This window comes from Microcebus murinus, chromosome 2, assembly GCF_040939455.1.
Source record: "Microcebus murinus isolate Inina chromosome 2, M.murinus_Inina_mat1.0, whole genome shotgun sequence".
Taxonomy (NCBI): Eukaryota; Metazoa; Chordata; class Mammalia; order Primates; family Cheirogaleidae; genus Microcebus; species Microcebus murinus.
Genome location: NC_134105.1, coordinates 12,090,173 through 12,105,366, shown reverse-complemented (window position 1 = coordinate 12,105,366; position 15,194 = coordinate 12,090,173). Strand labels below are relative to the sequence as shown.

Sequence of the window (15,194 nt, the reverse complement as noted above, 5' to 3'; positions counted from 1 at the left end):
TAAAAGTTTTCTTAATGTAATTTCTAGGTTAATTCCATTGTGTTTAGATAATGTGGTCTGTGTGATTTCTGTTTTTTAGATATTTTGCTTAAAATATTTTTAAATCCAGTCTATCTTTAACTTTCAATTCAAACACTTGAGTTCATTTATAAGTAATGCTAATTACTGATGTATTTATATCTGTCATTTACTTTGCGCTTTTTTTTTCTGCCTGTTTTTGTTTTTCTTTCCTTTGTGGCCTTCTTTTGGATTGATTTGCTATTTTTTTCATTCTTTCTTCTTCCCCTAACTATATGAGTTTGGAGGTTGTTCACTCTGTTTCTAACCTTTTTAGCAGTTATACTATTCACTTTAACATGTATACTGAGCCTATCCAAAACTAGATTTAACTAATAGCTATATCTTCTTCCAGAATAATATGAGGACCGTAGAAGACTTTACCTCTTCTTATCAATATAAACTATCATTTTGGTGTGTTTTAATTTTTTTTATGTATTTTTAAAGCCCTCAAGATATTATTGCTGTTGTATATAGTTTATATGGTCAGTGTTTGTTTAGCTTTACTCACATGTTCACCACTTTCTGTGCCCAACATTTCTTTGTGCATCTCAGACCTTCCATCTAGGATCATTTTTCTTTCTTTTTTTTTTTTTCTTTTTTTATTTTTTTTTTTTTATTTTTTTTATGTCTAGAGAGGATGTGATTTTTTTTTTTTTTATTTTATTTTTTTTTACATTTTTCTTTCTGAATTATGTAATTTAGATTTTCCTTTAGGGAGGTCTGCTGGTTACAATATCTCAGATGTTTTGGTCTGGAAATGTCTTTATTTAACTTTTATTTGTAGATGTGTTTTTGATGAATGTAAAATTTTATATTGATAGTCCCACATCCCCACCCCCAAAATTGAAAATTGTATTCTATTGTTTTCTGGTTTTTGTTATTTCCAATAAGAAATCACTTGCTGTTACAATGGTTGTTCCTTTGAAAGTAATATCTTGACTGCTGCTTTTAGAATCTTGATTTTGTCATTCTTTTTGTAGTTTTACTAGGATATGTTTAGGGTGGATTTCCCCTTTTGGGTGGGGGTTGGGGCTTAAAACAACAGAAATTTATTGTTTCACAGTTCTGGAGGCTGAAAGTCCAAAGTCAAGATGTTGACAGGGCCATGTTGCCTCTGAACCCTGAAGGGGAACCCTGCCTGCTGCTTCTTAGCTTCTGGGGATTTGCCAGCAATACTTGGACTTCCCTGGACTGCAGCTGCAGCACTTCAGTCTCTGCCTACATTGTCACATGGTCTTCTCTCCTCTTATGTCTGTGTCTCTTCTCTCATTTTTTAAATTTTATTTTTTAAAATTTCAATAAAGTCAGTGGTTATAAGTAGAGTTTTATTATGTGGATATATTGTGTAGTGGTGGAGTCTGGGCTTTTATTGTACCCATCACCAGAATAGTGTTCATTATATCTAATAGGTAATTTTTCATACCTCAACCTCTTCCCACCCTCCCTGTTCAAAGTCTCCAGTATCTTTTTTTTTTTTTTTTTTTTTGAGACAGAGTCTCGCTTTCTTGCCTAGGCTAGAGTGAGTGCCGTGGCATCAGCCTAGCTCACAGCAACCTCAAACTCCTGGGCTCAAGCGATCCTCCTGCCTCAGCCTCCCGAGTAGCTGGGACTACAGGCACAAGCCACCATGCCCGGCTGATTTTTATATTATATATATTAGTTGGCCAATTAAATTCTTTCTATTTTTATGGTAGAGACGGGGTCTCGCTCAGGCTGGTTTTGAACTCCTGACCTTGAGCAATCCGCCCGCCTCGGCCTCCCAGAGTGCTAGGATTACAGGCGTGAGCCACCGCGCCTGGCCTCCAGTATCTTTAATAACACTTTGTATGACTATGTGTAGCCATAGCTTAGCTCCCACTTATAAGTGAGAACATGTGGTATTTGATTTTCTGTTCCTGAGTTACTTTATTTAAGATAATAGTCTCCAGGCCAGGTGCGGTGGCTCATGCCTGTAATCCTAGCACTCTGGGAGGCTGAGGTGGGCGGATGGCTCAAGGTCAGGAGTTTGAAACCAGCCTGAGCAAGAGCGAGACCCCGTCTCTATTATAAATAGAAAGAAATTAATTGGCCAACTGATATATATATATAAAAAATTAGCCGGACATGGTGGTGCATGCCTGTAGTCCCAGCTACTCGGGAGGCTGAGGCAGCAGGATCGCTTGAGCCCAGGAGTTTGAGGTTGCTGTGAGCTAGGCTGATGCTACAGCACTCACTCTAGCCTGGGCAACAAAGTGAGACTCTTCTCAAAAAAAAAAAAAAGTCTCCAGTTCCATCCAACTTGCTGCAAAAGAAATTATTTTGTTCTTTTTTTTTCTGGCTGAGTAGTATTCTGTAATATATCCATACCACATTTTCTTTATCCACTCATCAGTTGATGGGTACTTAGATTGATTTCATAATTTTGTGATTGTGAGTTGGGCTGTGATAAACATACAGGTGCAGGTATCTTTTTGATATAATGACGTCTTTTCCTTTGGGTAGATGCCCAGTAGTGGGATTGAGGGATCAAATGACAGATCTACTTTTAGTTCTTTGAGAAAGAATCTCCATGCTGATTTCCATAGAGGTTGTACTAATTTATATTCTCACCAGCAGTGTATAAGTGCTATCTTTTCACCACATCCATGTCAATATCTATTGTTTTTTGACTTTTTGTTTTATATTTTTTCTTTTATTTTGTTCTCTGTTTTTCTCTTTTTTTTTCTTGTTTTTTGACTTTTTAATAATGGCCTTTCTGATTGGAGTAAAATGGTATCTCATTATAATTTTAATTTGCATTTCTCTGATGATTAATGATGTTGAGCATCTCTTCATGTGTTTATTGGCCATTTGTATATCTTCTGAAACATGCCTGTTCATGTCATTTGCCTACTTTGTAATGGGGTTGTTTATTTTTTCCTGCTGAGCTGTTTTAGTTTCTTGTAGGTCTTTTGTCAGATGTATAGTTTGTGAATATTTCCTCCCATTCCATGGGTTATCTGTTTACTCTGTTCATTGTTTCTTTTGCTGTGCAGAAGCCTTTTAGTTTAAGTCTCATTTGTTTATTTTTGTTTTTATTGTATTTATTTTTAGGGTCTTAGTCATAAATTCTTTGCTAAGCCAATGTCCAGAAGAGTTTTTCTTAGGTTTTCTTACTACTTTGGTCTAAAAACTTTTTTATTGCTAGTAAGCTCATTATTCCTTTTATTTTGACTTTGTAACCAGTGATTTTTCAAAATCCACTTATTTCTAATTATAGATTCTGGTGGATTTTCTGCAATACACACAGTCTTGCCACCTGCAAATAATGAGAGTTTAACTTTTTTTGTTCCAATCTTTATACCTTTTAATTTACTTTTCTTGCCTTATTGCATTAGCTTGGACTTCTAGTACATTGTTGAAAGAAGTGGTAATTGTGAACATTGTTATCTCATTCCCAAACTCAGGGGAAAGAGACTCAATATTTTACCATTTAGTATGATGTTAGTTTGAGGGTTTTTTATGGATATTCTTTATCAAGTTAAGGAAATTTTGTTCCTAGTTTGTTGGGAGATTTTTCTCTTATAAATGGGTTTTTGATGCTTTCAAGTTGTCTTTGTTTCATGTATTGAATTGCTTATATGGTTTTTCTCTTTTATTCCCTTTAAGGTTATAAATTACATTGATTTTTTTATTATTATCATTAATCCTACCTGGTGGGTATACTTGGTCATGATGTGTTATCTTGATTTGCTAATATTTTGTTTAGGACTGTAATTTTCCTTTGAGATATCTTTGTCGGGGATTGGTATTCACATTATTCTGGCCCCGTAAAATAAGTCAGAGTATGTTCCTCTTTTCTCTGGAAGAGTTTGTGTTAAGATTGGTATTATTTCTTCTGTAAATTCTAGGAGAAATTTACCAGTGAAGTCATCTGAGTCTAGATTTTTTTAAGGGAAGATTTTAAATGATAGATTAATTTTTTAAATTATAGAGAATTATTTCTATTTCTTTATATTTTAATTTTTCATTGTGTTTACAAGGAATTTGTTCATTTTGTCAATTTTATTGACACAAGCTTATTCATAATAATTTTTTATAATCTTTCTGATATTGGTAATTCAAGTCTTTAATGTGATGTACTTTTTTTCATTTTTAATATTGGTAACTTAAGTTCTTGCTCTTTAACATCAGTCTTGTTTGGGAGTTATCAACTTTACAAAGAACTGGCTTTTGGCTTTGATTTTTCTCTGTTGTGTGTCTCCTTTCTATTTTATTATTGCCTTTCTTTTGCTTACTTTTTTTAAAATTTAATTTTCTGTTCTGTTTCTTCACGAAATGAAAGATTAAATCATTGAAAATTTTTTTTTTTTTCTCCCTGTGACTGGGTCTCGCTCTGTCACCCAGGCTAGACTGCAATGGCTAGATCATAGCTCACTGTAACCTCAAACTCCTAGACTGAAGGGATCCTCCTCTTTCAGTCTCCCTAGTAGCTGGGGCTACAGGCATGTGCCAGCATGCCCAGCTAATTTTCCTATTTTTTGTAGAGACAGGGTCTTGCTCTTGCTCAGGCTAGTCTTGAACTCCTGGGCTCAAGTGATCTTCCTGCCTCGGCCTCCCAAAGTGCTACGATTACAGGTGTGAGACACCATGCCCAGCCAAGTCATTGATTTTAAACCTAGTTTTAAAATATATATTTGGGCCAGGTGTGGGTGGCTCATGCCTATAATCCTAGCACTTTGGGTAGCTGAGATGGGAGTTTCTTAAGGTCAGAAGTTTGAGACTAGTCTGAACAAGAGTGAGACCCCATCTTTTTTGAATAAAAATAAAATAAAAATTAAAAATGCATATTTGAAGATGTATATTTTTCTCTAAAATTCTCTCTTAATCTTGCTTTAGCTGAGGCCTACATATTATGATAGTGTTGTATATTCCTTACTGTTCAATTCAAACTGTTTTCTAAATTCTGTTGTAATTCAGTCTTTGGCCCATAGGATATTTAGAAGTATGTTACTAAATTTCCAAATGTTTGGAGATTTTCTACTTATCTGTTTGTTTTTGATTTATATTTTAATTTTATTGTTGTTGGGGAACATACTATGTGATTTCAGTCCTTTGAAATTTCTGGAGATACGTCATTGCGTCTAAGATGATGTTATATCTTTCTGGAATTCTCAGTTGTGAGGAGGAGGGTCAAGTTAGGTAACCTAGTCATATTGGCAGTGGAAGTCTCTAGTGATTTTAAGCTAACTTATGAATAAGTTAATTGAACAATTGGTCACTGAATTGTTTTAAATAATAAAACTGAATTTTACTTTAAGTCACTAAAAAAAAGGAAATTGTGATTTTTGGTACAGCGTTTATTTTTTTGTTAAGTTTTAAGAGTACCACCTAAGAATTTGAAAATAATCTGGAATGATTTTGGTCCAGGTCCAGATTCTACTCATTTTTTTGACTTTTTTCTTTATATATATATATATTTTTTCACATGTATTTTCTCCAAATCTGAAGATATCAATCCACCTCAAAGCAAATTCTTCTTGTTATGACCTCATCTACCCCTGAGCAATTTTTATTCATTTATAGTCTCCACATAGCTTGCCTAATTACTAATGGGTGCATGCGTGGATTTTGTGTGTTACTGTATTCTGAAGAACAATGAACTCATTCCTTTGAGTTCTTTTTAGAATGATAATCACTTATTTTAAGTAAGACGCTATACTTTGTTTCACACTTTTATTATTTTGAAAATATTTTGGATACCTACTAAGATATGTAATATCTGAAAATCACATATTTAAAAAATATATGGTATATGGTTACTTACAAATAGTCCCTAAGGTAAAATGAGGTAGGAATAGCTTATTAATTATGAAAGGGAATCTAATAATTTATTTAGCAACTGTACTTTTAATCTGTGTGAGATTGTGTGTTAGGTGAGACTTTCAACCAACTTATCAAGGGGACCTTAATTAATTAATTTTCCTATTGGTCCTCTTGAATCACTTTTTTAGTAGAGATCCAGAGGCATGCACTTAATACAGAAGGTCTGCTATATGTTTGCAGATGAAGAAGGCCAGGTAGGGCCCAATTGAATATGCAAGAAAACTTATGAGTCCAGAAGGAAAGGGTATTACTGAGATTGAATTTTATACCTAAATGATAGATAAGAAGCGAGAGAGGAAATAAGTGACTGGCCTTCCTAAGGACTTGGGAAACTTGAAAAAGAAAGGGTTGGATCACTGTGCCACTGTGTATATAGAAAAATTCCAGAAAATAATGGCTGGAGGCAGAGTAGGACCACGTGCTGGAAAAAAAGCCATAAATCTTGGCAATTGGAGGTTTGGTTTTGATACTGAGAATGACTAGGACCTGATTGCTTGGGAAATATTTTGAACTTCCCCATAGTAGGTTTTCTTTCAATGCCATCAATTGTCTATAGAATAGTTTTGGTGCCTTTTAACAGATTGAAATCTCTCCTTTTATGTTGCTGGTATACAAAATAGGCATTTCTGAACATTTTTTAAATGCTAGGATTGTCCCTAAGTGTTAAACCCCTTATTTACCTTGGTGGCAGGGGGAAAGAACTATTCAGCTGGCTCCTGTTTGTGTACCAGCTCATGTTTCGTATATTTTCCTTGGCCTTTTAGGCTGCACATGGTCCGTCTGATGCTGTTGGAAAGATTACTGCAGACCTTGCCTCAGTTACGAAATGTTGGAGGTGTCCGGGCCATCCCATACATGCAGGTATGCTTTAGTCCACCTGGGTCTGTCACACTGTAGTTGGACCATCCTTAAGGATGTTCACATCTCTCTTCCAGAGGACCTGGAGGGCTTTGTTTGGGTCACAGAATTATGGAGTACAATTTTGAGCTATAAGTCACAGCTCTTCATTTTATAGATGAGAAGTCTAAAGGTCAGAAATTTTTTTTAAAGTGCCTAAATTCATTCAGCTAGTTACTGATGAACCAGGAGCAGAAGCCTGCTCTTGCAGATCTTAGTTTCTAGTGTCTCTCTGTATATATAGGTGAGTATTAGAGTGTCTTCCAATAGCTGTTCTTCTTCTTACTAGCTGCCTTCCTCATAGGCAAAATTGTTCTTTAATTCTTTGCTCAGTATACTGCCCTATCTCAGCTACTTTGGTTGGATGTAATATAGGTTAGTCAATTAATTTTACAAACTTCGTATAAAATTTTATGTGATGTCAAGCATGTCCTATTTTAAAATTTGTCCAAACCAGACACTACTTCTGCAAAAAGAAGAAAAAAAGAAAAGAAAAATCAGAGAAAATTTATTTTAATTTAAAAAAAAAAATCCCCAAAAAGAAACATATATCAAAATTTGACTCTTCTGACTCTGAACACTTAAGCTTTAGATACCCTAGAATTTAGAATCCAATGGATAACAGTTATGGTTGACAGGAAGTCAGAAAGATTGGGATTTCTTCTAAAACATCATGTTTAGAGTTATTGTTCTTTAGGAAATTGACTTTTGTGTTTTCTGTCTTTGACTTCTAGGTCATTCTGATGCTTACTACAGATCTGGATGGAGAAGATGAGAAAGACAAGGGGGCCCTGGACAACCTGCTCTCCCAGCTTATTGCTGAACTGGGCATGGATAAGAAGGTAACATTGGAGAATCAACTGTGAGAAGCAGGATCGGCTGAGATCCTTTCTCAGGTTCCCATTCCTCTCTCAGAGGAACTTCACCTAGTTTCAAGGGGTAACCATCCACTGAGGGTTCCAGTGAGGGCCTGCTTTGGCCCAGGTGTGTTTTTGGATCCTGGGCTTACCTGAGGAATAAGATGAAGTTCCTGCCCTCGTGGACCTTTTATAGCTTGATGAGGTGAAAACATCAAATTGGTTGTTTGTATCTTAATATGGCCTCCTAAGTGTATCAGACTCTAGGTACCCCAGGTATAGTCCCACAGCTTGTTTTGTCTGTGATTTAATCTGAGAAACATTGAGGGCTAATGGGCTTGAGGGAATCTTGTCCAGAGGATGCCTCAAGCTTAAAGTAAGTGTGGGCTTCTGGGCTTCTGCTTTTGCCGCAGGATGTCTCCAAGAAGAATGAGCGCAGTGCCCTGAATGAAGTCCATCTGGTAGTAATGAGACTCCTGAGTGTCTTCATGTCCCGTACCAAATCTGGATCCAAGTCTTCCATATGTGAGGTATTTTTGCTTTGAGTTTACGGGTTTGGGGAAAGGTAAGAGGATTGTCTGGTTGTTGCTAGGGTCAGGGCAGAGGTGATAGTTTTTAGAATAAAACCATTGTTGCCTGAGGGGAGTAAGATTCTAAGCTGTCACCTCTTGAAGAGCAGAAGAACTTCCACTTTTTCAGAATCCCTTCCAAGCCCCTGTATTTGCTAACAATCCCGCCAATGGAGGGGTTAAAGAGTTTGGAAGTTTTCTTATTGAAAAGCAGGAGCCTGTTCTGCAAGGCACAGAGTGGCTAAGAGGATTCCCCTAGTGTATGTTGCTATAAGGTATGGTAATAAAGCAGAAAGAAAGCGATGTGTGTGTGCTGAAAGGAGATTAGCACAAAGCAGAGAAGGTAGAAATTGAGGCTGAACTGCATCCAATCTTAATGAGCTTAGGAGCTGTGGGGTTTGCTGGGATTTGTAAGCCTCTCCTAATGGTCTTATTTACAGTAGCTTTTCTCCTACTTTTTTATGCATGTGATCATTCACCCTCATCTTCTTTGGAAGGTGGTTCTATGGAAGAGCCCCTACTGGGGGGTGGGGTTGTTAAGAAGTGCCTATAGTGGAAAGTTCTCTCTTTCCTTCTTGAAATGGGCTGCTTTTCTAGTTGCCCAAGGAAAAAGAAAGCCCATCCCCTCCTAGGGGAAAAGTTATCTAATCCTTGCCTCTCTGGCTTCTGGCACATGTGTGTAGTAAGGTTAGAGTTGAGAAAAGTATTTGTTTCTTTTACGATGCAGTTGTTCAAAAAAGTTTTGAACAGCTTTTTGAACAAGTTCACAAACATTTGAACTAGCTGGGAGACTTTCAATGAAGAGACTGATTCATTCACTCCCATAATAGCTGAGACTATTGTGAATGTGGATTTCACACTGTTTTTATAAGTCATTCTTATCATTTTTGTGTTTTTTTTCTCCCCCTTAGTCATCTTCCCTCATCTCCAGTGCCACAGCAGCAGCACTGCTGAGTTCTGGGGCTGTGGACTACTGCTTGCATGTGCTCAAGTCACTGCTGGAATATTGGAAGAGCCAACAGAATGACGAGGAACCCGTGGTGACTAGCCAATTGCTGAAACCACACACTACTTCATCCCCACCCGACATGAGCCCATTCTTTCTCCGCCAGTATGTGAAGGTGAGGTCTTTCCCTGGTCAAGAAATACTCTTGTCCCTTCTCCAAAGCATCTTCTCTTGACTCTGAGTAAAGCTGAAGGAGTTAAGGGTGAGGAGCTTCAGGAAGGAGCCAACGTACCTTGGGGGTTTAATCTCAGCATGCTGTGTTAGATGGCCACATCTGCCAACCTGCTGTGGGATTCCAGTTCCTGCCACTTTGTAAACCTGAGGAATTGACTGAAATCAGACAGTCATCTCATTTCACATTGAGCTTTGTAGAAAGAGATGAGAAGGTATAAGGTAACGGCGTTGGTGGTGGGCCTCGTGTGTGTCAGGTATTCCCCCCAGCTACCCCATAAAGAGGCCCTTGAACGTGCCTGTTAAGAAGATGCACTTTTTGGTTGGATGAGTCTGGAAACAAGTCCTGTCTAGTGTTCTTCCTTAGCAGCCTTGAAGCACAAGGAAGTTCTGTCTAATTCTAGTAAGCCTTTATTTCTATACCTGGAAAACGAGGATGCGAATGGTGATTGCTTTATAGGGCTATTGCGAGCATGGAATGAGGTTGTCTGTAAAGGACATGGCACGGTGCCTAGCATGTATCAATGCTCAGTAAATGTTAGCTGTTATCACCCCTCCATTCCTCTTGAGACCATATAGTGCCAGATGGGTTGGACCAGATGTGCTTCTTACTGCCCACTCAGAATGGCTTTGGATGGGGTGGGAATATGATAGGCATAAAATGTAAATCTGATTGTGTCCTGCTCGCTCGCTCGCTCGCTCTCTCTCTCTCTCTCGCTCTCTCTCTCTCTCTCTCTCTCTCGCTCGCTCGCTCGCTCGCTCGCTCGCTCGCTCGCTCGCTCTCTCTCTCTCTCGTGGTTTTCCATAACTTTTACGGCAAAAAGTTCTTTGAGGACCCAGCCACCCACTTGATTCTCTAGTTTTGCCACCTGCAACACCCTACTCAGCTTCTAACAGAGATGATATTGAAGCTTCCCATACCGAATCAGAATTAGTCTGTGCATTTCCCCAGATGTGGCACATTACCTTTGTATGTGCCGTCCCTTCTGGAATTCTTTCCTCTCCCTCTGCATCCCTTTCTTTTCTTATCTAGATAATTCCTAGACCTTCTTCAAGACACGGTGCAAACACTGAGTCCTAGGGACAACCTTCCCTCACACACACTACCCTATTACCAAACCTGATCAAGAGAGCCTTTCCCTGGGTTTCCACTCTGCACGCATTCACTTGTCTGTCTTCCCCTCCAAACAATCAGCAAAGGCCGTATGTTAGTCCTATTGACACTTCCGGTACTTGGTATAGAATCAGTAAATAACCAGGGATAGAATATAGGAGATACATTGTGCCTTCAAACTCATAGATTCTTCTTGTGGGACCACATAGCTTACAGGATAGCTGTTGTTTCCTTCGTCCTCGAACCTCTCAGTACCTCTGCCTCTTCATATGGTGTGAACCCAGGAATCTTAACTGAGCTTTGTGATCTTGGCCCCTTTGGTTTATTTAAATATTTCCTGTTATGATGGGAAGTTTTGGTTGTGGGGAATGGAATACGTCTCATAGAAGTCAGAAATCCTTACCCACTACCAATTTTTCAATTCTGGCACTGATTTTTCTGTAAGCAGAGTATAATCAACTCAGCATCAAAAACCACAGATTGAATGTTAGAACTTTTAGGAACAGGGAGATCCATCTTCACTGTAACCTTTCTATGTAATTAAGTTGCCCCCAGGAGCCTGAGGCCTTGTGGGTTTATAAATTAAACTGTTGGTCAGTGATGGCTCCAGCTTTGAATGGCACCCATTCCCAATTCCAGTATGTAGTAGGCCTAGTGAGCAGCAAGCCGGCCTTTTCCATAATTGGCATGGGAAAGTTGGCAATCATAAGTTTTCAAGCAAATATTCTTCTCTCAGGGTCATGCTGCTGATGTGTTTGAAGCCTATACTCAACTTCTAACAGAGATGGTCCTGAGACTTCCATACCAAATCAAAAAGATTGCTGACACCAACTCTCGAATCCCACCTCCTGTCTTTGATCATTCATGGTTTTACTTTCTCTCAGAGGTAAGTGAAGGTCCCAAGTGGTGCGCCAGTCAAGGTGAGGACACACCTGCAGTTAGTTGCCTTTGTGGGCCCTTTCTTCCTACTCCTCCTTCGGTATCTCCGCCTGCAAAGTTCCTCTCACCCTTCTAGGTCATGATCTTGCCCTTTTGGAATATACTATCTGCTGGAACTGTGGAAGATGTGAATCAAAGCGAGCCATTTGCTTTAGTTTCTGATTCTGTATATTTAACTTTCCTCACACGTGTGATAATGGGCAAGTTTAATAATTTAGGTTCTGTCAGGAAAACAGAAAGTATACTAGTTACCTTAATAGAGATTTCAGTATGGGGAATTGTTTAAACAGCTTTTGGAACCAAAAAGACAAAAAAACGTTGAGGTAACACAGATTAGTAACTACAAGAAGTAGCTGTCGGCCGCCCTATGTGTAAAGCGGAGAGGTCGGCAGAGTTGAGACATAGCTCTCTGAGGAGGGCATGCTCTGAGGGACGTGATGTGGTTGATTCTGAGGGTACTGAAAGAAGCTGGTGATTAGAACTGACTGTAGCTGCCAGGTTGCAGGCTGTTGCTGGGACTGCAGGCAGACAGAAAGAAGAAAGCCCTTCTTTCTTCTCCTGCCTCCAGTTACCTTCTCTGTTGGCAGAACCTGAGAGGGAGCCAGCTGTCAGACAGTGCAGTTCACGTAATTCTGGACTGGGTAGCATGGGGCAGACTATGGGGGCACGGGGTGGAGGATGAGAGACAATAGCTTAATAACCAGCACAGTAAGCAAGAGGTAGATCAAGTCAGGGAAGAATAATCTGTTAGCAGACCTCAAACGATTATTTCAAGTTATACAGTTGTAGCAACCCAACCTCTTTCCTAGCTCCTTTACTCGAGAAAGATATTTGGAATAGTTATTTTCTTCATTACTTCCCTTTGCGGGGCTGTGGTGGCCAGCTTCCCTGTGGATCTCTGTAGGTCCCTAAGTACTCAAGGAAGAGGAGTGTGAATAGTGCTACTTTCCTCTTTCATTTCTTTCTTTTTCTACCTTTCTTTCTTCTGGCTCCTTTAAAGAATACTTAAGTTCAGCAGAGGCTGGCTCGGCCTACAGGAAATAGCTTGGTTTGTGTTTCTCACCATTTTTTAAATAACGGTTTATTAAAACCCGAGGTGTAAGAGCCATGGTTGGTACAAATTCAGTCCCAGAGTGGTTTACTCTTTGTGTTGCTTGTCTCTCAAGTACCTGATGATCCAGCAGACTCCATTTGTGCGTCGCCAAGTCCGCAAACTTCTGCTCTTCATCTGTGGATCAAAGGAGAAATACCGCCAGCTCCGGGATTTGCACACCCTGGACTCCCATGTGCGTGGGATCAAGAAGCTGCTAGAAGAGCAGGGGATATTCCTCCGGGCAAGTGTGGTTACAGCCAGCTCAGGCTCCGCCTTGCAGTACGACACACTCATCAGCCTGGTACGAGGGCTGGGAGCTGGTGGGGCAGGGCGAGGGCATGTGGTGAGGCTCGTCCAAGTAGGTGCTGGGCTAGAACAGCATGGGGCTTGTAACTATTTAGAGAACGTCTCGGTTAGGGTTGAGACCAGGGTAAATCCATAACCCCTGGTGGAGTGCTGTGCCATGCATAGTTGGCTTTAGAGTGTAGGATTTCCCCTCAGCACTCCCGCCCCGCCTGGCAGCAGTTCCTCCACTGTGAGGTGGGGTGGCTTGAGCTTCTTACTAGTGCCATTTGCTCATACCACAGAGAGGACCAACTTATTTGTACACCGTTGGGTTTTTGCCCCTGAATACTAAATGGTGAAGGTTGGAGTATAAAAATGTATTACTGCCCAAAAAGAAATTGTTTGGACTTAGGGGAATTGAATATTTTGCATGTGAGCAATCTGGAAAGAACATATTTAATATTAATGACACCTAGCTTGTTCATGTAGTGTCCTTGCTATTGTGTTTGTAGCAAGAAAAGTAAACTGGACTGTAGTTTCTCAAGTCATGATCTACCTTTGCTGTCACCTTATTGAGTAAACTAAAGGTTCCCTGAAAACAAAGGGCCTTACACTGAGGGAGTAGAACAAAGGCAGGCTCAGTAAGAGCTGCAGCAGTGTGTGTACCTTGGTCCAAAGTTCACTGGACATCCCAGTGGGCACCTGCCTTGCACAGAAGGTCATGTTCAGATTGGAAACCATGACTATTCCTGGCAGCAGGTGGGGTGCTTGTTGGGCTCCTTGGTGGAATTACTCATTTCTTACGATCGGTTCCTGTTTCAGATGGAGCATCTGAAAGCCTGCGCAGAGATTGCTGCCCAGCGAACCATCAACTGGCAGAAATTCTGCATCAAAGATGACTGTAAGCAATGCTGCTCCTTTGGTTGCTATCATTTATTCATTTATTTATTCATTCCTTCAGGAACTATCTAGTGAGGCATATTATGTACTAAGCACTGAACTGGATCCTGGGGGGCTGGGGAACCTGTGGCCTCAAGGCTACATGTGGCCCTTCATATCCCCAAGTACAACCCCTCGACCAAATCCAATCCTTTATTAAAAGGATTTGTTCTGTAAAATTTGGATTCAGTCAAAAGGCCACATTCAAGGATCTACAAGGCTACATGTGGCCCCAAGGCCAGAGGTTTCCCCACCTCAACTAGCAAAGAAGACAAGTAAAAATTTTGAAGAATAATGAAGGCTGATAGTTAAAATTTGGGGTGCCATGGGAGCACAAAGTAGAGGAGCCTGTGACCTCTAGATTGTGGTAGTAAAGCTCAAGAGGAGTGCTGGCATCTGGAGAATCCCTTATTCAGAGGAGCAGGGGCTGGATCCAGTCTGTTTGTAGTTGTTATAATGCTTTTCAGAGATTTCCACAGAGGCTGTAACTCCTCTGCAACGTCCAGCAGAGAAAACTTGGACAAGAAAGCTGGTGGGAGTAGGGCGGTCTCAGCTGTATGGAGAAGTTGCTCCTGGTCTTGTGTGTAAGTCTAGTTGGTGTCATCTTGGTGCTGAGCTGTGTCTCCTCTGCTTACAGCCGTCCTGTACTTCCTCCTCCAAGTCAGTTTCCTCGTGGACGAGGGCGTGTCCCCAGTACTGCTGCAGCTGCTGTCCTGCGCCCTGTGCGGCAGCAAGGTGCTTGCTGCGCTGGCGGCTTCTGCGGGATCCTCCAGTGCTGCTTCCTCGGCCCCCGTGGCTGCCAGTTCCGGACAAGCCACCACACAGTCCAAGTCGTCCACTAAAAAGAGCAAGAAAGAGGAAAAGGAAAAGGAGAAAGATGGTGAGGGTCATCCTCTTGTCTTGGTAACCATGGTGATGTGTTTAGATTTCTCTTGGAGCATATGGTTTATTCTGTTCTTCTGAAAGGTCTTTATCTTGGTTTACAGGGGACCTAAAACCCAAATGGTCTCTAGTGTCTACTTTTTGTCTCATTTTCAGTTATATTGAAGTGACACCTTAAATAATGTGAGTTCTCATACCAAGTGGCAATAATAGGAAAGGTCAAAGTGCATTGAACATTGTTAGTAGGCCACGTTTTTTATTCTGTGAAATAATAACACCTACCCTGTGGAGTGCTTGTCAGAGTTAGGTAAACAGGTAAATACTCTACAAATGTTAGCTCTCTTAGCTGACCCCACCATCAGCTTCATTGCTTTATATGTCCCTTGGAGACCTGAGGCAGGTGATCAGGGTGAGAGCAATGGCGGCAGTTCACATTCCTCCAGTGAATGCTCTGATATCTCTGTGTAGGCCTAAGTAGTATTGACAGTTGGAGATAGCAAACTTGTGAAAGGCAATTCCTTCTCCAGTATAACTATGT

The 15,194-nt window shown here is 40.3% G+C and overlaps 1 protein-coding gene across 5 annotated transcripts in view; it reads left to right on the top strand.

Moving 5' to 3' along the window:
- UBR4 (ubiquitin protein ligase E3 component n-recognin 4) overlaps positions 1 to 15,194 on the top strand; it is a 141,330-nt gene that overhangs the window by 79,471 nt on the left and 46,665 nt on the right. For all 5 annotated transcript variants that reach the window (XM_020285476.2, XM_075994537.1, XM_075994543.1 and 2 more), the window contains 8 exons: positions 6,669 to 6,765; positions 7,536 to 7,643; positions 8,072 to 8,188; positions 9,139 to 9,348; positions 11,255 to 11,404; positions 12,624 to 12,851; positions 13,658 to 13,736; positions 14,412 to 14,654. In XM_020285476.2, the coding sequence (XP_020141065.2) occupies positions 6,669 to 6,765; positions 7,536 to 7,643; positions 8,072 to 8,188; positions 9,139 to 9,348; positions 11,255 to 11,404; positions 12,624 to 12,851; positions 13,658 to 13,736; positions 14,412 to 14,654 (1,232 nt within the window). The remainder of the gene's footprint in view (positions 1 to 6,668; positions 6,766 to 7,535; positions 7,644 to 8,071; positions 8,189 to 9,138; positions 9,349 to 11,254; positions 11,405 to 12,623; positions 12,852 to 13,657; positions 13,737 to 14,411; positions 14,655 to 15,194) is intronic.